Source organism: Brassica napus, chromosome C2, assembly GCF_020379485.1.
Source record: "Brassica napus cultivar Da-Ae chromosome C2, Da-Ae, whole genome shotgun sequence".
Classification (NCBI taxonomy): Eukaryota; Viridiplantae; Streptophyta; class Magnoliopsida; order Brassicales; family Brassicaceae; genus Brassica; species Brassica napus.
In genome coordinates this window covers 25,963,071-25,984,945 of record NC_063445.1, presented here as the reverse complement: position 1 = coordinate 25,984,945, position 21,875 = coordinate 25,963,071, and the positions used below count along the sequence as shown (strand labels likewise).

The 21,875-nt window shown below is 37.0% G+C and overlaps 4 protein-coding genes and 1 pseudogene across 4 annotated transcripts; 1 reads left to right on the top strand and 4 right to left on the bottom strand.

Moving 5' to 3' along the window:
• Positions 1-783: 783 nt before the first annotated feature.
• LOC111202611 lies at positions 784-1,957 on the top strand (annotated as a pseudogene).
• Positions 1,958-2,375: 418 nt separating this feature from the next.
• On the bottom strand, positions 2,376-4,301 carry LOC111202937 (probable acyl-activating enzyme 5, peroxisomal). The gene has a single exon (XM_022696207.2). The coding sequence runs from the start codon at positions 4,256-4,258 to the stop codon at positions 2,612-2,614; it is 1,647 nt and encodes a 548-aa protein (XP_022551928.2). The 5' UTR covers positions 4,259-4,301; the 3' UTR covers positions 2,376-2,611.
• Positions 4,302-9,135: 4,834 nt separating this feature from the next.
• Positions 9,136-10,087, bottom strand: LOC111202936 (SKP1-like protein 1A). The gene is made up of 2 exons (XM_022696206.2): positions 9,640-10,087; positions 9,136-9,517 (listed from the first exon to the last, which is right to left on the bottom strand). Exons 1-2 carry the CDS (start codon positions 9,946-9,948, stop codon positions 9,344-9,346), a joined length of 483 nt encoding a protein of 160 aa, XP_022551927.1. The 5' UTR covers positions 9,949-10,087; the 3' UTR covers positions 9,136-9,343.
• Positions 10,088-12,451: 2,364 nt separating this feature from the next.
• Positions 12,452-16,187, bottom strand: LOC125581751 (beta-glucosidase 20-like). The gene is made up of 13 exons (XM_048747719.1): positions 15,908-16,187; positions 15,719-15,788; positions 15,537-15,592; positions 15,357-15,432; positions 15,195-15,272; positions 15,021-15,108; positions 14,662-14,926; positions 14,421-14,557; positions 13,999-14,216; positions 13,869-13,906; positions 13,690-13,792; positions 13,456-13,567; positions 12,452-12,885 (listed from the first exon to the last, which is right to left on the bottom strand). Exons 1-13 carry the CDS (start codon positions 16,073-16,075, stop codon positions 12,642-12,644), a joined length of 1,653 nt encoding a protein of 550 aa, XP_048603676.1. The 5' UTR covers positions 16,076-16,187; the 3' UTR covers positions 12,452-12,641.
• A 1,784-nt stretch (positions 16,188-17,971) lies between these two features.
• Positions 17,972-19,872, bottom strand: LOC111202935 (GDSL esterase/lipase EXL6). The gene is made up of 5 exons (XM_022696205.2): positions 19,592-19,872; positions 19,302-19,435; positions 18,952-19,182; positions 18,514-18,775; positions 17,972-18,352 (listed from the first exon to the last, which is right to left on the bottom strand). Exons 1-5 carry the CDS (start codon positions 19,830-19,832, stop codon positions 18,189-18,191), a joined length of 1,032 nt encoding a protein of 343 aa, XP_022551926.2. The 5' UTR covers positions 19,833-19,872; the 3' UTR covers positions 17,972-18,188.
• Positions 19,873-21,875: the final 2,003 nt, after the last annotated feature.

Here is a 21,875-nt window from a genome sequence, read left to right as displayed (position 1 = left end):
GTTTTTCTTTAAAGTCGCTTTAGGTTTTATCTGTTCATTTTTGTTTATGGTGGGTTTTTGTTGGAGATTTACCTTCTGTTTATTTGCTTCGTAGTCTTTTTAGATGACAGAGTAAGAGTGAATAATTTTTTGTCGTCTTTGCTCTTATCGGTTATAGTTTGATGAACATTTGATTCATTTTTTTTATTCCTAAGCACTTGATCGTCCATTTTGGGATATTCTTTGAGTTGATGAAAACACACACCAGAGTTGCAGAAGCCATCGACTTGTTGAATGACTTGCGTCTGGCATTGCTTCTTAGATTCTTGTGTGTATATTTTCGGGCACGTAAGAAAGCAATGTATCACACACGAAAGAGAGGTAAGCAGCTCATTTCTGTGTATTTTTTTTTGTTGGGCCTTGCATACTTTTGAGTCTCGAGTCTTGGGCTGTGAGAAAGACAAAACCGACGCCGTATACATGATTAGGATACTTAAAGCCGTTGCTGGGGAGCGAACCCGGATCACCCGCGTGACAGGCGGGAATACTTACCACTATACTACAACGACTTGGATATTTAAAGTAAAACCATAACAAATTTAACAAAATCTGCGGGACCGAAAAAAGTCGAAACCGGTATAAGTTTTCAATCATCATTGTGAATCTGTGATTGTTTTGTTGACGAACAATTCACCAAAGAAGTCGATACTATATTGAGAAAGAAGTTACTAACCGTGTAAAAATATTAATGGGCCATGGCTAATTAAGTTAAGGCCCATTAGAAACGAAAAGTACTACGGAAGAAAACGATTTGTTCTTCGTTCTTCGTTTTACAGTGTTATACAAACGAGGGAGAATGGATATTCAGAAGACTGAGGTCGCGAGAAATCCAGAAATCGAGAATCTAATAGAAATAAACAGAGGCAAAAGCAGCAAGAGGAAGATGCCAAAGAAGCTCTGGAAAATGGAGAAGAAGACGAAGAGGAATTGCGAAGTCTGCTGCTTTGAAGGACGAAGGTGGGATCATCAAAATTGATTTCAACGTCGGTAAGTCTGATCGCAGCGTCTTGAGAGTCTCCGGCAAGCGCGTAAAAAGGTTTGCTTCCTCAGAGTTAAAGACTTGTTGCTGATTGTTATGTAGCCTAGTTTTTATTCAAATGCTCTTCTTTGTGCAGAATGCTTGCTATGCGCTCTGAATCGAATACAGCATTGTGAAAAGTTTCCACTGCAATCGATTCTTATATCGTGAGGTGCAAAAGCGTTTTACCTTTGTTTTGGTTTTCTTTTTCATAAGGTTAATGTCGTGAAAGATTGAAGTTTTTGTTTTGTTCTAGGTGTTGTGTAAAAGGTTCTCTCTTGGAGGTGAACGAGAGGTTAATCAAGCAGCCTCAACTTCTTAATTCATCGGTAAGATATACATCTTTCTTTTTATCTTTTCTAACAAATCTTTATACTGATGAACTTAAAAACTGAATGGATTCTTAAATTTCTATCATGTTATTTTATAAATGTCAAAGTATTTTGCTTACGGAATCAACCAACATGGAATATATAACTCAAAATGGATTTGATCATTATTTCTTTGTTTTTTTTTTTTGTATGCAAGTAGGCTAAAGCTGATGATGTTCTGTATTCTTGTTACAAAATCTGATTTTAGGCTGATCGAGAAGGATATATTGCGATAATCATGCCAAGGACCTGTACACTGGACCAAAAACAAGGAATCACTGATCACCTTGGAGGAGGAGTATCAAGAAAAGAAACAAATGTCTCTGTGATACAGTTTTGAGAAACCACGTACGGTTGACTTTCTTTGGGAACCGTGTTTGATCTGAAGCTGATGATGATTTGGCTTTAAGTCAGATTAGAACTTTGAAGTTTTATTGCAGTCTTTGTTGTTCTGCAATATTCATAATAAAGCTGTTGTGTTGTGTTTTATCTGACAATAAAATTTTGAAACTGAAGATCCTTTTTGGTCTATGATGTTCTTAATGGAAATTTTTTGATGTGCCAAATGAACAAATATACATACATTGAGTACTAACACTCCCAATGTTCGATTCCTCGCATCGGAGCTTTTTGTTCTGTGTAACAACTGTTTGTAGATTTTACACAGTGGTAATTTCTTTGATTAATCTAAAGAACCTTAAAACATTTTATCAGTCAAAAAAATATAGATTGATCTGATCCTGATCCTGATTTTAATTGTAAAATGTTTCGAAAACTTTCTACTACAATGGAAACTCGAATCCAAATCTTTAATGAAAGAGATAATGATGAAGTCAATCTGCCTCAACCTCGAAACTTTTCAAAGAATAATCTCATACTTCAATTATTTTTCCCACTTTTCAAGTCCCATTAATTCAAACAAAGCTTAAAATATTACAGAAGGTGAATACAGAAACACATGAACTGAGCTTTATTAAGGAGAAAGGGTATCGCCACACAATCTTGACATCAAATTGAACCCATAAACCTAAATGCTTTCACAATCATATAACTTGAAGATGACAGAACCGGAACCAAAGAAACAAAACTGAACCAAACACTTCCAAGAGCAACCCACTCATGCAACAGTCTAAGCCATATCTTACACTTCAATCCATAGCTTGTTATTATAGTTTATTTTTCTTTACAACCGACTTAACCTCGTGGAACCCATTTTATTAGCCATCTCCTTAAGCACGAACTTAGGAATCTTCCCCGTAGATGTCTTAGGCAACTCTTCAAGAAACGCAACCGTTTTAGGCACCATGTAATGTGGCATCTTCTCCCTACAATACTCTATCATCTCCTTCTCCGTGGGTTTCCGGGTCAACCCGGGTTTCAAACTCACGAAAGCACACGGCGTCTCTCCCCAGTGCTCATCAGGTCTAGCCACCACAGCCGCTTCATTCACTGCCGGGTGCGTGTACAACACCGCCTCCACCTCCACACTACTCACATTCTCTCCACCCGTTATGATTACATCTTTCGACCTATCCTTGATCTCTAGATACCCATCTCCGTGTAACACTCCGACGTCTCCGGTGAAGAACCACCCGTTCTTTAGAGTCTTCCTCGTTCCGACAGGATCTTTTAAGTAACCGAGCATGACCGAACTCCCTCTCATCACTATCTCCCCCATCGTTGCACCATCTCTCTCCACGCTCCGACCCGAACCCGGATCCACCACGTTTATTTTGGTAAACCCGACGGTTCCCACTCCTTGCCGGCCTTTCAGCCTCGCCTGATTACTCGCCGGTAAACGGTTCCACTGTGGCTTCCACGCGCAGGAGACCACCACGCCGGCTGTTTCCGTTAAACCGTATCCGTGGCTGATAATGAAACCGAGAGACTCCGCGCGGAGGAGCACCGTGACCGGCGGTGAAGAACCGGCGGTTAAGAAATGGACCGGACTTTTAAGAGTTTCCTCCTGACTCGCCGTTAACATGTTAAGCACTACGGGCGCGCCGCACATGTGAGTAACGCCGTGATCACGGATCAAACGGTGGATTAACGGCGCCTGGAACTTACGTAAACAGACGTTAGTTCCACCGACGGCGGCGATAGCCCATGGGTAGCACCAACCGTTAGCGTGGAATATCGGTAGGGTCCACAAGTAAACCGGATTTTTCGGTACGGTCCAATCGATTAATGAATCCAACGACATGACGAAAATACCCCTGTGACAGTGAACCACTCCTTTGGGAGACGACGTCGTACCGGAGGTGTAGTTGACCACAATCGGATCCCACTCGCTCTCGGGTCGGATCCAGTTAAAATCCGGATCTCCTCTCTCCACTAAAACACTGTACGAGTAACAGAATTTCGAACGGTCCGCCACGTCAGCACTATCTTCCTCACCGTCCTCGATGAGGACGAGAATCGGCGGCTTGTCAAGTTTCTTGATCGCTTCGACGGCGAGATCGGAGCAAAAGACGTCGACGAAGAGAAGCTTAGACTCACAGTGGTGGAGGAGAACAGAGACGGTGGTAGCGTCGAGGCGCGTGTTGATGTTGTTGAGGATTGCTCCGCTCATCGGAACGGCGAACTGGAGCTCGTACATGGCCGGAGTGTTAGCGGAGAGGACGGAGACGACGTCGGATCTTTTTATTCCAATGGAAGACAGAGAGGACGCGACGCTGAGGCAGCGGAGATTGGTCTCCCGCCATGTGTATACGGTGGAAGTGCCGTAAATGATGGAGGTACAGTCTCCATACACGGTGGCTGCTCTTTCGAGGAAGCCTAAGGGCGTCAACGGTGGTGAGTTTGCAACACTTGGCTTCAACTCCTCCATTTATTTTCTTGATATTCTTGAGTGACCACAACGAAAGATAGATAGCGCTATTTATAGAGATAGAGCCAAGCTGCAGACAAAAATAAAGTTACGTTTGTAACTAATAGTCGCCTGGATTTGGTAACTGTAAGAAAAGTCAGTAACTGCTCCGACGAGGAATAATATCAGAATGAATTTAACTGTGGTCTATTGTAGTTTAAGAAGATTAGTTTAAGACAAGGAGTTCTCAGTCGACTAGATTGAAAGAAGTCAGAAATGGAACGACTAAAGACGTTTTATTAACTGAAGGGTTACAAGAGTTGTAAACTCTAGATCTAGCCGTTTAGTGTGTAAAATCCTCAAGTCCCCTTTTTTGTTGCTTCCTCTCCCCCTTTTACAGGTCTTCTGTCCTTGATGCCCTAATTTCGTACCTCTTTGGGCCTTGATGCGAGAGGCCGAATATGCGGGCCTCGTTCTTTATCGAAAGAAACCGTAATAAACGCTTCGAGTCGGAAGACGGCCCAAAGGGACCTAAGACATGACTCGAGACCCAACTTACGATTTCTTAACCAACAGCCCGTAAGCCGCATGACAGTTTACGCTTGGTTCGCGAGGAAAGATAAATGTCAAGTTTCCGCGGATAAATACGAAATTTTGATGATAATTACGAAGATCGGAAAAAATGGAATATCTCCAATTTTATGCTATGGCAGCTTAAGGGCAGAAGGGGAAAAGCGTAAACCGACCTTGGAGCCAGTATATAAGGAGTCCTAGGCGAGAGGCATTGGAGAGGACTTTTCACAGCAAACTTAGCACTTAAGCGATTTTAGGCAATTTTCCATTTTTGTTATTCGAGCTGCGACTCAATTAGGTTTTTGCCGTCTTAGGGTTTTAGAACTAGGAATCTCGCCGACAGCTCTCGTAGCCCAGGCACTTACCTTGTTGTAAACGCTCAAACGCAGATTCGGAATAAGAACTATCTTGCTCTCTTTTTCGATTTCTTATTTTATTACTGTTCTCGTTTCGTGTTCTGATTGCTTGGCGTGTGGTATTAGCAGATATCCGGGACCTCTGGGAAATTAGGGTTCTCCTACTTTCCTAATTTAAACGTAAATCAACAGTGCGAATTTCGGTTCCCACAGTTTGGCGCTAGAAGGAGGGGGGGTACGGATCAATCTAACTCTGAACCACATCACGCTCAACCAGACATGTCAACTGACGACACGGATATCGTGCAGACTCCTCTTAACGGAGGCAGTGGCACTGATCTCCACACTCCCACAGCGGACGTATCTGCGGCCAACGTACCAGCCAACACCGCGGCGCTCGAGGAGTTTAAAAAGATGTTCGCCACCTACGAAAAAAGGTCAGAAGAACAGGATAAGCTCGTGAGCACCTTGACCAAACAAGTTGAAACTTTAACGGCAATAACTCGAGCAATCCGCCCCCGCGGAACCACTAAAGTCCGCGGGAAAAGACTCGACTTTGCAACCCCACTCAACAGGCCTGGAGCCGCGCATGAACGACCTTCGGGTCAAAACCCTAGCGATAAATCTTCCATCGAAAAGGGTCTGAAAGCCTCCGCCTCCCGCGAACGCTTCGGAGGACAACGGAGTCGAGCAAGTCGACCTGGATCCTAGCGATGTCTCCAACAATACTGATGAGGACGTCGACAGACATCCAAGGAGAACCAGAAGCCGATTCACTCGGGAAAGCTCTCCGTTCGACAAACCAATGACAGAAGAGGAGGAAATCCTCTATTGGAACGAACAAGAAGAGCTGGTTGAAAAGCAAACCGAGCTCACTCGCAGTAAACGCTGACAAGCACGGAAATCTGTTGGCGAGACGTCGGATATACGCGATCTTCGCGACTATATCACCAAGACTGCGGCAGAAGTAAGAGCCGTAAAATCCCAAATCCATCACGCTACCAGCGCGGCCCCCGAGATCGACAGGCTGTTGGAAGGGGCTCAGAAGATCCCTTTCACCACTCGCATCTCAGATACGAGGGTATCCGATCCAGGAAAAATCAAAGTACCGAAGTATGATGGTAAGACCGATCCGAGAGCGCACCTTCAGGCTTTCCACATCACGATGGGAAGAGCGAGGCTGAAGGATGGCGAAAGAGACGCCGGCTACTGCTGCCTGTTCGTCGAGAATCTAGAAGAAGCAACCCTCGAATGGTTCACGCGCCTTAAGCGAAACTCTATCGGAAGTTTCCGACAGCTCGCATCGGAATTTCTCAAGCAATACTCTATGTTCATAGATAGAAAAACTTCCGATGTCGATCTCTGGAGTCTGTCCCAGAGGGAAGACGAACCCCTCCGCGAGTTCATCAGCCGATTCAAGTTGGTAATGTCCAGGGACAGCGGGATAAGCGACACGGTGGCCATCGATGCGCTCAGAAAGGCGCTTTAGTACAAGTCGAAATTCAGAAAATGGATATCCCTCGAAAAACCGCGGACGATCCAATACGCCCTCCACAAGGCGACGGACTACATCATGATCGAGGAAGAAACGAAAATATTATCGCAAAAACATAAGTTGGCGAGATCATCCTCGAAAGATGTAGACCCAAAAACGAGGAAGAAGAACCCTCGTAACGACAAGTATGTCCATCACGAGGGGGAAGAACTCCAAGGAGCGCACAATTACGCGATCGGCTCAGACCAGGGCCACACCACGGGTAATACGTGGACTCGCAATCAAGGATATGATGAAAACACCTTCTGTGAGTTCCACCAGTCCCGAGGACACTCCACGACTAACTGCAAGGTCTTGGGAGCAAGGGTGGCCGCAAAGCTACTAGCCGGAGAACTCTCGGAAGTGACCAGCGTGAAAGATCTCATCCTCGAGACCGATCGCCCCCCGAAGCCGGACAGAAATCTTCCCGCAGAGAGATCTCATCAAAGAAACCAATCTGGGGATAAACACGGCAGGAGGCCAGACGACAAAGGGAACGATAACAATCGTCGTAGAGTCAACATGATCATCGGAGGATCGCAATTCTGCAACGATACGGTTTCGGCCATCAAGGCTTACCAGCGGAAGGCGGAGTCAAGCGCAAACTGGCCTACATAGTCTCCTACCCGAGATGATCAGAACTGCTCAATCACCTTCACAAAGAAAGAAGCCGGCTTGTGTGAGTGATTTCGGATCTTCTTTACATTGCACCCCTCCTCTCTTTTATAGCCGACTTGGTGCTTTTCCGTGACCTATCTTGTGTCGCCTTCGTGGGCTTTTAACTCGCTGGGCCGAGAAGCCCACGTTGCTTCGAGGAGCCGTTGAGCCGGATGCGTTTAGTCGATGTGCGACCGACTAAAAGTACTCTCGTATCGTGTCGAGAGATCGGCGTTCCGAGCTGCCGCGCTGAGCTGTTGCTACGCTTCGTATGGACCGGGCCGTCTGTTCTTCGGGCCTTGAGGGATGGTCGAATCCATCCTCTACAATATAGATCTAAGATTATTATATCAAACAAGATTTATATTAAAATTGATATAAATTTAGATAAATGTATTAATTATTAGGGAACCAAATATTTTAAAGAAAAAAAAGGAAAAGAAAATGTAGTATTTTTGTTCTTAAAACCATGTTTACTTAGATATCAGAAAACAATAGCCATTTTAGAATGATTAAAATTTTTAAAAGTAACTAATACATTTATCTAAATTTATCTAATTAATAAAGTTTTTTAAAAGTAAAAAGTAAACTTTAAAAGCTTTCTAATTTTCTAAAGCCTTCAAAGTTTTAACACCAGTTAAAATCTGAATATATTTGTTCTGTAAAACGTACATTTGAACATGCAACATGTATATTCACTCCTGCAGTACATGAATAAATTTTAGTAAAATAAGAATGAAAATAAATTATAATATTGGAAACGAGAAGCCCATGCTTCTACGCTTCTTCCCAAGACGGTCTATACGTCCATTTGATATAGTTGACCTGATCGTTGATAGGAACGGAGTGATGGAATCTTTCTTAAATATGCAATTAAAGGACCACATGCTACTCGCAGAATGAAAATATAAACTTTTACTTGTACAACCAATCACACACTATGATTGATAGAATGATAGTATGATATAATTATAGTCAGCGCCAGAACTTGAGTGATGTCCACATTGATGTACCAGTTAAACATCTGTTTCCAGTGATGTATCAGTTCAACATGTGTATTCCAGTGTTATGCAAAGTTTGCGTTCAGTTATACTCAAGGTGAGTGCTTTGCTTTGCATCAATTTATGAATCTTGAACGAGTGTTGATGTATATGTGTGTGACTATTTGGATTAATGGAGATCAACATAACAACAAATGCACAAGTGCCCGCAGGATAGACCATATACAATTCTCTGAGACAATAGAAAAAAGAATAGCCGAACCGGACTAGTGTTCTAGGCACTGTTGTGGCGCTCAATACCACGGCCCCATGGCACTTGGGGCTGAACTTGAAGAATGATGAAAGAATGTTTTCAGAAGATCACATGCTAACTGAAGGCAACCAATCACACACAGCAATCGATTTTTATGTAAATTATGCTCAATACCAAAAACGTGGGGAAAAAATCTGGACATATTGGTTAGCGATGCAGCCCCTCAACCATCTTTTTCACTCGGAGAAAGAACTTCAGTGTTCAGACTCTAGAATGTTCAGTTGATGAGTAGCTTTGAGTAATTGTGTCTTTGTGTTCTTGTACGACATAACTCTTTATCATGAAGCCATTGTTTCGTATTCTCATTGTCAGCATAACTCGTCTATCATCTCTAACTTGGAGAGTTGCTTCCTTCGTCTGGAAAAGGAATCTAAAGAAGGTGTTTAAGTAGCATGGAAGCCATCGAAACAGAGCGATAAGTAATTCGCATGAATGACTGAAGTAGATGGACAAGATAAAAGATATTTGCAAAGCAAACCATCATCATCACCTTTTAAAGATAAATCAAAGCGCAAACATAGGTTCTCGATTATAAATAAAGAGGACGAGCAGTCACAAATAAAATAAAAAGGAACCAAGTGATCATCATCCCACAGAGAAAAGAAGACAAATAACGTAAAGGAAGAAACTGGGTGGTTTGCTTCAACGACAAAGACTTGTTATCTCTCTTGATCATTCAAAAGCCCATTGGTTCTCCCTGCGCACCTCCTCCTCTTCCTCGGCAGTAAAGTCGTTCTTGATGTTGAAGGTCGTGCGAATCTCCTCTGGAGTCTTCCCCTTGATCATATCAGCCACCGTCTGGCATGTCAAGTCAAGAAGGTTCTTGATGTTCAAATAGTTAGCAGCCTGCAAGTTCCAAAACCAATTCAATTCCATACGAACCCTAACCATCTCAAGAAAGATCCAATCTTTACACGAAACCCCCAAATTAGAACGAAACCCTAATTTTCAAAATCAAAAATACTAACCAGGATGAGTTCGAAGAGGGTAGCTTGATCGATCTTCATGAACTCGGCGTCCCACGCCTTGAGGTCATCGTCGGAGGAAGCTCCACCATCGACGGCATCGGTCTTGGAAGCGGCAGCGTCGACGTGTTTCTTGCAGTACTCAATCACCTTCGCGAGGATCTTGCTCGTGACGTTGGGAAGCGGGATCCCGTTGTCGACGCAGTCGTCTTCCACCATGTGCGCTATGGTCTGAGACTCGAGAGCCACGGCCTCGTCGACCTCGAAAGACTCGCCGTCGGAGCTTTTCAACACAATCTTCTTCGTCGACATCTTTGAGAGTTTTGATTTCGAGAGCAGCGATGAAGGTTTTGAAGAAGGGAAGCGTCTTCCTCTATCTATATAGAAATCCCTAAGAAAATTTTATATGGTGAGAAATAAGGAAATTGTTTTATTTATTTTCCCAAAGTGAAAAATACGAAATATCATAATTTTCATTAAGTTAAAATTTTGAAAAATATCAATTTTGACTTTTTCTTAAAAATCGTTACTTGTACTTTTGTGAGAGTCTTGAAAAAGAGAGAATGCATTTATATTCTGTATCTAACTCATAAATTAGTGTTATTGCTTGTCTTTGAGTTTTGTCACATTACAATTTAACTCGTGATTTGCTGTTGTAAAAATAGAAAACCATTCTAATTTGATTTAAGTTTTTTTCACCTCGTTGATTATTTCTATTTTAATTAAATAAAATTAGATTTATCAGATATTAGAGAATTATTATTGTTAAGATACTCTGCTGAGTAATTCAGAATGTTTTTTTTTTTTGATTTAAATTTTAGATGACAAACCAAAGTTATGTTTGGGCAATTTCTCCCGTTTGGGGAGATTTTAGATTACTCTTTTTTTTTGGGAGCAAATTTCGATAAAGGGATTGATCGAGAAGGATGTAGCTTTATGTTTTTTCTTTATAAATTAAGCTGTAAGTTTTGACTGTGACTTTAGTTTTTTTTTTCTATAGATTTATTTTCAAAAGACAATTGAATGCACTAAATAAAAGCTATAGAAAAATTGATTCCAAAGTTAACATATGTTTTTTTAAAGTTTTATTTATGTAGATTTATTTTCTAAATGTAAAGGATGATTGCTTTACAAAATGGCTTTAGAACGATAATTGGCTTTCTATAGCATCTAGAGCCCTTCTCAATTATCCCTTAACCTTTTTTATTCATTTTCTTGTGCATGAGTGAATTGTGTTTTGATGCTTTTGGAGTTTTCTAATCCATTTATGTGTTATTCTCTCCATTTTGTTAAAAAAAATATGTCATTGGAGAAAATTCAGAAATTTTAGAATGAATACCGGCCATCGAGATTTCTAGGATTGGGATGCCAACGGGATTAGCGTCATTTGTCTGAATAGAAAATTCTGATCCATCGAAATAGGAGCACAAAGATCATCTTCATGACAATTTTCATGCAGAGAAATCACATCATTTTAAAGCAATTTGCGAATGAATTTTGTACATTATCCCATAAGAAACGTTCCTTTAGCAAGCCTTGCTTTAAGGTACCGTAATGTTTTAGCATTCATATCACAATCAGTAGCATTGTCCCCATCAACATCATAATCTGGGCCATTATCTTCATCTTCATCATCAAAATGCAGCGGACATTGGAGAGCGATTCCCTTTATATGAACTCATAAAGCAATCATTTTCAAGTTTTCCTCTGTAACCGCCGTATTCCAAGGATGTGTAACGATCATCCACTCACCAAAGGACCAGGGACCTCTTTGCAAAACTATGTTAAGAGGCTCCTCTATTTAAAAACAAACTAAAATTTTTTGACGTTGATAATTTGACTGATAACTTCATCACTTAAACCCAAAAACAAGGCATTTCATCAGTTAACGCGTTCAAATTATGTTTCTTTGGGTTAACCATAGCTCCAACAATGGAGAAACAATTGGAACGCACTGCTTGGGCACGAACTGCATGAGGCAAAGCGATTGACGTTTCATCTGCTACTAGGTCGATATGTTGCATACGGCGCTGCAGATTATCTCTCATCTTGGAAAGCAGAGAGATCGTAAAACGGAATAAGAGTGAAAGTATCAAAATATTTATAAGAGGAGATCATGGTGGTTTGGATTTGAAAAATTGTGTAACCACTCAAAACCATTAGAAAGCAAATGAGTGATTGGTTGGGCTGTAAAAGCTGTATTTAGCTTTGATTTTTACGTACAATATTTAAAATTTTCAATCCTGTTTTAGAGTGGTTTTTAAAACTACATCAAAAAAATTAAAAAATGAATATAAAAACCTTATTTTCTAATACAATATATTTAACTGTAGTAAAAATATTATTGTAGCAATAAATTTTAAAACTACTTCTTTACCGCTAAATAAAAAAGTCTTACGTACTAACTTCTACAATATATTTTCTACAGTTACATCCCAACCATTCACCACGAAAGACAACAGACAAAAACTGATAGGATAACCAACAAAATTAAATGCTTGACATAATCTTTGAAGAAGAAGTAAAGAATCTCTTATTAGTTTAGAAAGTGAAAAAAAGAGAAGAGAGAGAAAAATATGTTTACCTATGTTATTTTTTTGTCAACACTCATTTTAAAAGATCAACTGGTAATCAAGTTTGAGTCGTTCCAAAAAAATGCTCGGTCTAGCGACGTCTGATCTATATGGGAAAGGAGGACACTACTTCTCGCGTCTTTTGCAAGAGAATCTTACTTAGATGGCTTCATTTTAGTTCTACTCTTTTCCACTTGTTTAATTTTTAAACAATCAATACATTGATGATGAATACATTTACCAAAAAAGGAAAAAAAATTGTGGAAAGATTTTTTTTTTTTTAATTTGCCATGATGCAGTAACGAATATAGGGTTCCAAACTTCACTTGTTTTTATATGGATAAATATGATTATATTTCTTGAATATGGAAATACATTAGTTGATTGTAGTTTATGACTCAAAATATCGAAGGCGGTAGTAGAACATTCTCTCTACAACTCATCGTGCTCATGGTACTCATCGTGCTCATGGTACTCATCGTGCTGATCAAACTCGAACTCTTTTCCATCTTGGAGAAAACTCGAGTACCACTGGGCTGATAATTTTTCATGGCGCGTCAAATTATTTTTGTAATCGACGTAGTATAGTCCAAATCTCGCGCTGTACCCCTCTTGCCATTCAAAATTATCCATCAATGACCAAAGAAAATACCCTGTAACATTCACTTTATCCTCGCTGCAAAATTAAGAAAAGGGATACAAATAAATATATATCACATAAATTAAAGGGCAAATCTCCAAAATAGCATATTTCTAAGTTTATATCACAAAAATAGCACTCAAAAACTAAAATGACCAAAATAGCACCTTTCTAAGTTTATCCTTTGAAAATTTTAATTTTTTTATTTTTCAAAATTTGAAATCTTATCCCCAAAACCTCATTTCTCAACTCTAAACCCTAAACCCTAAACTCTAAACCCTAAACCATAAACCCTAAACCCTAAACTCTAAACCCTAAACCCTAAAATTTAAACCCTAAACCCTAAAATTTAAACCCTAAACCCTAAACTCTAAACTCTAAACCCTAAACCCTAAATCCTAAACCCCACCCTTTAACTCTAAACCCTAAGTTTGTGACTTTTGATAAAATATTAGGTGCTATTTTTGTGACTTTTGACCTTGAGCGCTAGTTTGGGAACAAAAACTTGATTTAGTGCTATTTTTGTCTTTTTCTCTAAATTAAAGGAAATAGTTAAATTAGCACTACTATCAAAATAAAACGCAAGAATACGATTTGTTCACAAACCAAATTGCTTGGTGCAAGCTCAAGAGATGCTTCTGAATATAGTATGTTCTGTGGTGATCTGAGAGCGCCAGTACAAGACTTCTGTCTTGCTCACCTAGATCCTCTCCGTATCCTTATATTAATCAAATATTATAAATATCTCAGGGTTTATATGGAATGTAAAAGAAAGCTAATAAATAAAAATCGATCTCTGATATGATTTTGAGATTCAAATTAGGTAAAGGTTCCTATTACCATTCCCGGTGATAATGACTTCAGGATTGCCATATTTATCCTTTATGTAGTTCAGAAGTCTTCTCAAACCATTTGAGTAGACGTCAACTTTAGCAACATCAGGCTGAAAAATGGAAAAGTATATATATTAAGAAGGAAAAAAGGTTCACATTTTAATTTTACGTCGAAAAATCGCATACCTTGATTGTAAAGGCATTGAATCTATCCACATACCTAGCTGAAAAGAATAGAAAAACGAAATTCGAAAATATTCTAAATTCTATATAAAATAATAAATAGTCTGGTAAAGAGTTTTTCAAAAAGATTTACGTTCATAGTCAATGAGAGAATCACTCTGCCAACTCGGTTTCGAAGGATCTTGCTCTTCGCCGTGCAGTGCAAATAGTGAATAATAGTAATTGATTCCTACAAAATCAGCAGAATTTTTCAACTTGTTCTTCTGTGCTTCTGTGAATTCTGGTAGTCGATCTCCGACATGATCTTTCATCGATTGTGGATAATCGCCATACGTGGTCGGATTCAAATGCCTGATGAAGAAAATTAGTATTTGTCACACAGATGATATATATAAGTAATTGTGGATGTTTGGACCGAGGCTTAAATAACTTTCAACGGAATTGGTAACTGGCGAAAATCGAATCAATGACTAACAGCTCCAAAATTTCTTTTCACCGCTAGTATTCCACTGCTTGATTATATGTATTATAGGAATATTCTAGCTATTTTCTTACCATCCCAAGACGAAGTCAATCAAATTAGTTGCAGGAGTTGCGTGTTCTTCTTCTGAGAGCTTGTGCGGCTCATCCGTGAGCTCGTTCTGGTCAAACCAAGCCGGAGTATGAGCAATCCCAATTTTACCACCTTTACACTGTAAATCATTAGAGATAAATGTTTCTTAATTAATACTTGTTCATCAAGTTACCTGAATACTAAAATTTATTTAAAAGATGATTATGTTCTATATATGGAAACCTTGTCGCATTTTCTAAAGGCCTCTACGGCATCCGCATGTGCCAAGAGCATATTATGACTAACGATATAAGCTTCATGTCCTGATCGTCCATCGTGACACAAGTCCCCATGCTCTTTGATGTACTTAGAGCAACGTCCCGGTGCTGTTTTCCCGATGTCGTAGCCAGCTCGACTGAATACCCATGGCTCGTTAAATGTGATCCAATGCTTCACTTTGTGTCCGTACTCCTGGAACGTGAAATTTGCGTACTCCGTATAATCCTTTCTAATTATACGAAACAAGTATACGCCAGTTTATAAGTTACATATATAGTACTAACTCGTGTGAGTTGAAAATGACAAACAAAAAACAAGCTTACATTATACGGTCGCTTAAGAAGCCACCGTATTCATCTTCCAAGTCTTGAGGAGTGTCCCAGTGAAAAACGGTTACTAACGGTGTTATTTCTAAGTTTCAAAAAAAACTAAGACTTAGTAAACTAAAATTTTAATAAAAATAGTTTTAATATAGTATGGTTTGTGAGTTAAATTACCATTTTTGAGGAGCTCATCAATTAGGTCGTGGTAAAACTGCACACCTGCTTTGCTTATTCCTTTCTCCATCCTACCATCTGTTAAACGATTTTGATTTTCTGTTGTTTACTTACTTTCATCAAATGTTAAGTTATAGCTTACTGAAAGTTCTTTTTACTTACGTGGGAATATTCTAGGCCATGCAATGGAAAATCTAAATCCGTCAGTGTTCAGATCTTTCATCAACTTGATATCTTCCTATTAAATTTAATTAAAATTAATATGATTTGAAAGAGCTTCAATTTTTTCTAGAAGAGCCACGGAAGTATATATAAACCATGGATAAATAACATCATTAATACCTTGTAACGATGGTAGAAATCGACGGCAACGTCGGCCTTATGATAATTATTTCTATCTGGAAGAAAAAAAATCTGATGATTGTATATATAATTGACATTTATTATTAGACAAACTGAATTATATATAAGAAAGTAGTTGACATAAAAAAAAATTAGATAAAGGCAGAGAGAGAGAGAGAGACGTGGGAATTTCTTAGTGTAGGTGTCCCACATGCTTGGACCTCTACATCCTTCATGTACAGCTCCTTCAACCTATTTATTTATTTATTTAATTTACCACAAAAATCGCTAACATTCAAGAATAGCTTTGTCACAAACATTAATTGTTTTAGAAAAAATCAACTTAGCAACACGCATATTCGTGTAAACACCTGAAAAGCTGCGGTTGAGGTACCAAAAATGAAACCCTCCGGGAAGTTGGCACGACTGAAGGTTAGTTCTGTACTAGAGCATGCATGTACAATGGCCTTGGTCGGTGAGCCGATAAAGCCGAGGAAAAGAACCAAACCTAGGAGAGGAAACTTATGGAACCTCTCCATGAGTGTGTATTTGATCTCTGAAGTAAAGAATACTTTTTTTTTACCGAGACTTAAGTAAAGAATACTTAAAGAAATGTAAATGATTTTTGCTGTTATATATAGAGATTAAAGAGGCTAAAAGACAATGTGGACTGATAAGTATTTTATTTTATTAGTTCATACATTTGAAGCAAATATGGAAGAGGTAAGCCACGTGATTCACATACGTGACCGACAATTGATGGGAATGTAGGAGATGAAAAGTGTGTGCTAATTGCTATACAGGTTTTTTATAATAATCGAACAAGTGTTGCGTAAATAAAGTTTTGATTATTTTTTTAATTAGTTATAATATACTAATAAAATATAAAATTATAAAATATAATGTTTTTAATAAAATTTCAAATCAGTTAGTTTACATGGTTATATTGAAAGTTTCAAACAATGCACATCGTGTGTGAGAAAGAACAATAGAAAGCTACAGAATTAAAGGAGGTTTCTTAAGCATGACCGTGTATTTGAACAAACATGCAACGTATTTATTCCAACACCATTTTGGGAAAAAAATATATGCATAAATTTCAAAACTAACTCACCAATGGAAAGAAGCACCCACCAGCTATTAGTTTATGAAATTGGAAGATGAATATAAAATTAAAATGATTGAGCTAATTATAATGAAAATATCGGTTTGCATTTTTTCTTTGATATGTGGTAACTCATAAAATGTATAATATGATATATTTCTGTACGATGTTACTTTTGATGTAAAATCATTGATATATACAATCGTTTTTCTTAATGCATTTAACCTATTGCTTTAGGCATACCTTTAATTTGTTTGTTAGACTATTAACCTACTTGAAGTTGTTTAACTTAATAGGTAAAACAAATGCTAGTTTTATCCAATATCCAACCATATTTGCGTTATTCAAGGGACGGTGGAATATATACTTTAATCATGTATGCAGGATTTTCAAAAAATAAATTGCTCATAGAGTGAAGACATGGAAATAAAATCTCTAGCTACACACGTTTACTCAGAGCCGGTAATATAATTTTAGTGGATACAAGCCTATAACAAAAAAGTGGTCGAAAAAGGTGGACTCGAACCCTAGAATGAGGATACAACGACTAGAGTAAAACAGATTTTTTTAAAATAAAGTTGTATTATATACTTATTAGCTTGGAGGCTGGATATCCCGTGCTTCCTCTGCTCTGGTTCAGGGCCACTTATGCGTTTACTCAATCACGTACAATACTGTACATATAGATCGATCGGGAATACCAAAAGAAAGACAGAAAATACGGTGCAGTGGTAGGACATTTCGATTCAGTTTTGGATTTGGTTGGGTTTAGTTAAATCAGTTTGGTACTTTAACTGAATTTAGTCGGAGTTATTGGTTGGTTTAATTGTTGTTGGTTTTAGTTTGGTTCAAGTGTTGTTTGATTAAAACAAAACAATTTATAAAATATAAATGAAACCAAAAGTAAATATATGGAACTTCCTACCAAAAGAGAAAAAATGTGGGTTTAACTATATATTAATATATCACTAATATGTTTGATTTAGTTAATTAAATAATTATTGATTTTTTGGTTAAATTTGGCTTAAAACCAAACCAAAACTAAACTCTTTGGGTTGTTAAAAATATCAATCAAATGGCTTGCATGTATCCTTAAGTTTGGTTCTGGTTGATTTAAGTGTGGTTGGTTTGTTTTTTTGCCACCTCAATACGGTGGCAACATTAAAAAGCTTCATCTCCAGGTTATGGAAGGAGATGCTTATATATGATATATTTTGCTGTTACTTTCTCCTGTGATTTTTCTTAATAAATTTGCTAGTAATCGTTATTGAGGGGTTAAGCATGGATCGAACGTTGGCTTTGGGTGGTCAGTCGTAGACAGGTTTTACAATCGTTTTTAAAAGCCCTCTTCTGTGTTATTTCCGTAACCATACATGCATTTATTGACAAGCGCGGTTTGTTCTGTGACATTATAGAAGAAAGGACAATACAATTATATATCATTGGTTTATACATTCTTTGTACTAAGAATTTATATCGTCATGTATGATATTGTCGCCTGTTACATGAATATTAAAATTAAACATGGTAAGAAACAAGGAACTAAATCATGCAAGGCCTTTCCTCATCTGATAGACAAGAGGTTTAGATATTACTTCATAGGTTTTCATGGTGGGGTGAGCGAAGTCATAGAATACGTACTCATCCGGGTTTCGGCATGGTATTATCGATGTCACCATACAACAACACGATCTTTTCGCTTCTGTAAACCCTGCAAGCATGTGTACACACATACATAACCAATTTGCCATTATTACTTAATAGGACTTGTGTGTAATCTTTTAATAGAAAGATAACGCAGCCAACATTATTATCATCATCACTTGGTTATTTTCATGCATATATTTATTGAATGTGTATTTGATTACGTACCATAGGCCTTAGGATGGTTGATAAGATCCATAATAGAGCCGTACATGTCGACGTAAACAAACTTTGCACCTTTAAAACTTTCTTCTACTTCGTAACCAATAAGAGCTTTCTGTAATTTTGTGTTGAAGTCTTCCGAAATTCTATTCATCATGAAGTTACACCATGCGAATACTCCACCAAATAGGAAGCGATGGAAAGGCAAGCATCCTACCGGAATCACTCCCATCACCGCGAATTTTCTCGCTCCAAGATCATATAAATCCTACATATATATAGTTACATAAACCAAAAGAATGTGAAGAAATGCATACTATATCATTGCTTGATATACATAATTATATTTAAGTTTTCAAAAACAAATATATATATATATATATATATATATATATATATATATATATATATATATATATATGTGTGTATCTTATAAAGTCTTACTTGTAGGAATGCTTTTGTCCAAAAAACCATGTTACTTGTGTATGTATCTATGGATCGTAATCGTAGACGAGCGGGAGTCACGAAGTATCCAATATCGTTATTTCCTTCAGAAATAAGAAACACTGCGTTTGAAATTATTTTTTTCATTTCTTTCTTATTTTTCGTCGCATTCTTTAGTTTCCTCAAATATTTTTTGAAATCTCTTACTTGGTCGCCTGTGGACAAAACTCCCTAACCAAACAACAACACACGACCATCCAAGGAAAAAATATATTAATTAGAAAATATGGGTCAAGATATATAATAGTGTTTAAGGAAATAATTAACAAGTTCGTAGTTTTTCTCTTAACCAGCGTTCTGGATGTAAGATGGTCAATTCCTGAACCACCTGATGCGAAACAAACGCCAGTTTTAAGGTCGTCGGGCTTGATGCGACGCATCCTGCGATAAGCGGGTACAACTCTTTTCACCCCCAACTCTTGAGCTATATCAGAAGATTTCACGACATGAAAATACAATTTCCTCCATAACGTATTTTCTATATAAAGTATAAGATAACTAAATAAAAATAAATAAAAAAACATTTATTTTTTTCTGTAAAAAAAAATAAGAAGACCGTAAAAAGTATGTGATATCCTACCAACCATATCGGTGAAAACTCTTCCATTTCCAAATCTGCCCGTCGGTATCTTATAGTCATAGTTCCAACCATATGGCCAAAAATTTCCCTTGAGTAGAGTAAGAAGACGATTATTGTTACCAGTATCTAGTATTGAATCTCCAAAAGCGAAAAGTGCAGAAAAGGATTTGTTTTGTCCAGCCGCTGATGAAAGGCAATAAATCGAAAATAATGTTAACACCAATATATTTTCCCTTAACATATCGACAATTAAGTTCACAAGTTTTTTTTTGTTTTCCTATTTTTTATAATGAATTACTTGATGGTTTCTAACTATTTTTAGACGTCTAGTTTTTGTTTGTCCAAGGACGCCAAAATGCATGGGAATGCAGTACACGCATATTGAATGTTAGGATGTTTTAAAGAAGATAACAACTCCATATAGGGCTCTAGGAAAAAATAACTTTTAAACCCTTAATATTTTTTGAGGTTTTTTAATTATTTCTTTTTTTAAATAAAATTATAAGTAACATTTTATGCATTTTACAATAAAACATATACGTAAGAAACAATTTCAGACATCAATCTTTTTTTTCTTCTAAATACCATCAATGTTTTTAGTAGTTAACTTTTAACACAAAAATTAATATATAAAAAAATTTAGAATCGTTTTTTTTTGTTTTTTTAATGAATATCTAGATCGCATGATCTGGTACTGGGCCCAGACCATTGCACTTATTGTCTTCCCTCATTCCTTCATGAGCCGGCTCTGCTTAGTTTAGTGGTTGCCATGAGAGGTCACTATTATTTCAAAAAATTTATATACTAATATTATTCAGCGATTGAAAAGCATATTTTGTAAATAACACTGGTAATACACACATTTAAAAAACGAAACAATATTTTTTTTTGACAATGATGATCTATATACTGGAGATAAGATATTATCATTATCAGTTTCCAACCCCAACTCCTTTCATGCGATCTAGATATTCGTTAAGCTGTGCTTGACAACCCGGATCATTAAGGTCTGATCATCGGGAATAAGCCAAACTCTACTGGGTTCAGTCTTCGCTTTAACTGCAGGTTTGATTTTGCTGCAAGTGTATGCTCCAATTCTGATGCGTTTTTGCTAGTTAGCTTCTCCTCTTGTTATCAGTTCATTCTTTATCTAGGTCTGAGTATGTGTTTAGTTTAATTATGTATCTCTGTTCTGTTCTGTAAAAAAATTTAAAACTTGGTAATGAATCTTAACATTTTTACTAAAAAAAAAAAAATATTCATTAAGAGGCTTGATAAAAATAATGATACTATCATTAAGAGAAAATTGTCTAATCTGCTGGATTTTATAGTTTATTAAAAGATATATTTGTTCGTAATGAACTGTTGTGCACTGACCGAACAGTATTATGGTCTCGTATCATAGCAAATTACACTGATTTGTCTGTTGTTACCATTCTATTTTTTCTCCAGAAAAGACGAGATACATTTACGAAGATTTAATTGAGAAATTTTAAAATATATTATTTACTACAGTATCAGCTATAATCATCAATGTTGGGACATTATTGTTACTAGATATTTTACCGCGCTACGCGCGGATTATGTGCTATAATTGTTTTTTAATTTGAATATTAGTATATGACTTACTTTTATGTTTTATATTGTACTGAATATAATGTGTTTTAATATTTTTCATGTGATAAGATTATATAAAATTTTATCATCTATATACATCTAGTATATACATTATGTACAGAACTGGCTATTGTTATATTTTATAATACACCTTTCTGTTTGAATTTTACTATATTCATTTGTTGACTAAATGCTTATTTTGGTTTAATAGACTGTCATTATTTTAAAAAAAAATTAAGAGGCTGTGATACAAAAAAAAAAAGACTTTGTTTTGTTTAAAATATATTTTTAGCTTTGAGTAAAGAAAAATAAAAGAAATACAGTTTATGCTTAATGCATCATTTATATCACACCTTTTCTCTTTTTGATGATTTTGACAAACATTTATTTATTATCATCAGGGATTGACGTGTGAGTTTGTTTCCAGTAATTTCAATATTAATTATAGGAAAAAAGAAGTTAATAAATAGTTTTGTTTTATTTTACTAATCATGTAATCTGATAATTATAAATATACCGTTTAAAAGAATTCGATTTTTTTTTACAAAACAAATTACAGCATGAATCAAACATAACTGCTCAAAGAATTAATTTAATAATTTTTATATAAAGTCTACATGTATATATAGTCAAATTCATTGAAGACTACCTCGATTTTTGAATTTAC

Coding starts and splice junctions, on each gene's coding strand:
- LOC111202937 (XM_022696207.2), bottom strand. CDS start 4,258: ATGGAGGAGTTGAAGCCAAGTGTTGCAAACTCACCACCGTTGACGCCC.
- LOC111202936 (XM_022696206.2), bottom strand. CDS start 9,948: ATGTCGACGAAGAAGATTGTGTTGAAAAGCTCCGACGGCGAGTCTTTC. Junction 9,518..9,639: donor CCCTCTTCGAACTCATCCTG/GTTAGTATTTTT, acceptor TGGAACTTGCAG/GCTGCTAACTATTTGAACAT.
- LOC125581751 (XM_048747719.1), bottom strand. CDS start 16,075: ATGGAGAGGTTCCATAAGTTTCCTCTCCTAGGTTTGGTTCTTTTCCTC. Junction 15,433..15,536: donor ATTTCTACCATCGTTACAAG/GTATTAATGATG, acceptor TAAATTTAATAG/GAAGATATCAAGTTGATGAA. Junction 13,568..13,689: donor AGTCATTATCACCGGGAATG/GTAATAGGAACC, acceptor GATTAATATAAG/GATACGGAGAGGATCTAGGT.
- LOC111202935 (XM_022696205.2), bottom strand. CDS start 19,832: ATGTTAAGGGAAAATATATTGGTGTTAACATTATTTTCGATTTATTGC. Junction 19,183..19,301: donor ATCTTACATCCAGAACGCTG/GTTAAGAGAAAA, acceptor TTGTTTGGTTAG/GGAGTTTTGTCCACAGGCGA. Junction 18,776..18,951: donor GGACAAAAGCATTCCTACAA/GTAAGACTTTAT, acceptor ATATATATGTAG/GATTTATATGATCTTGGAGC.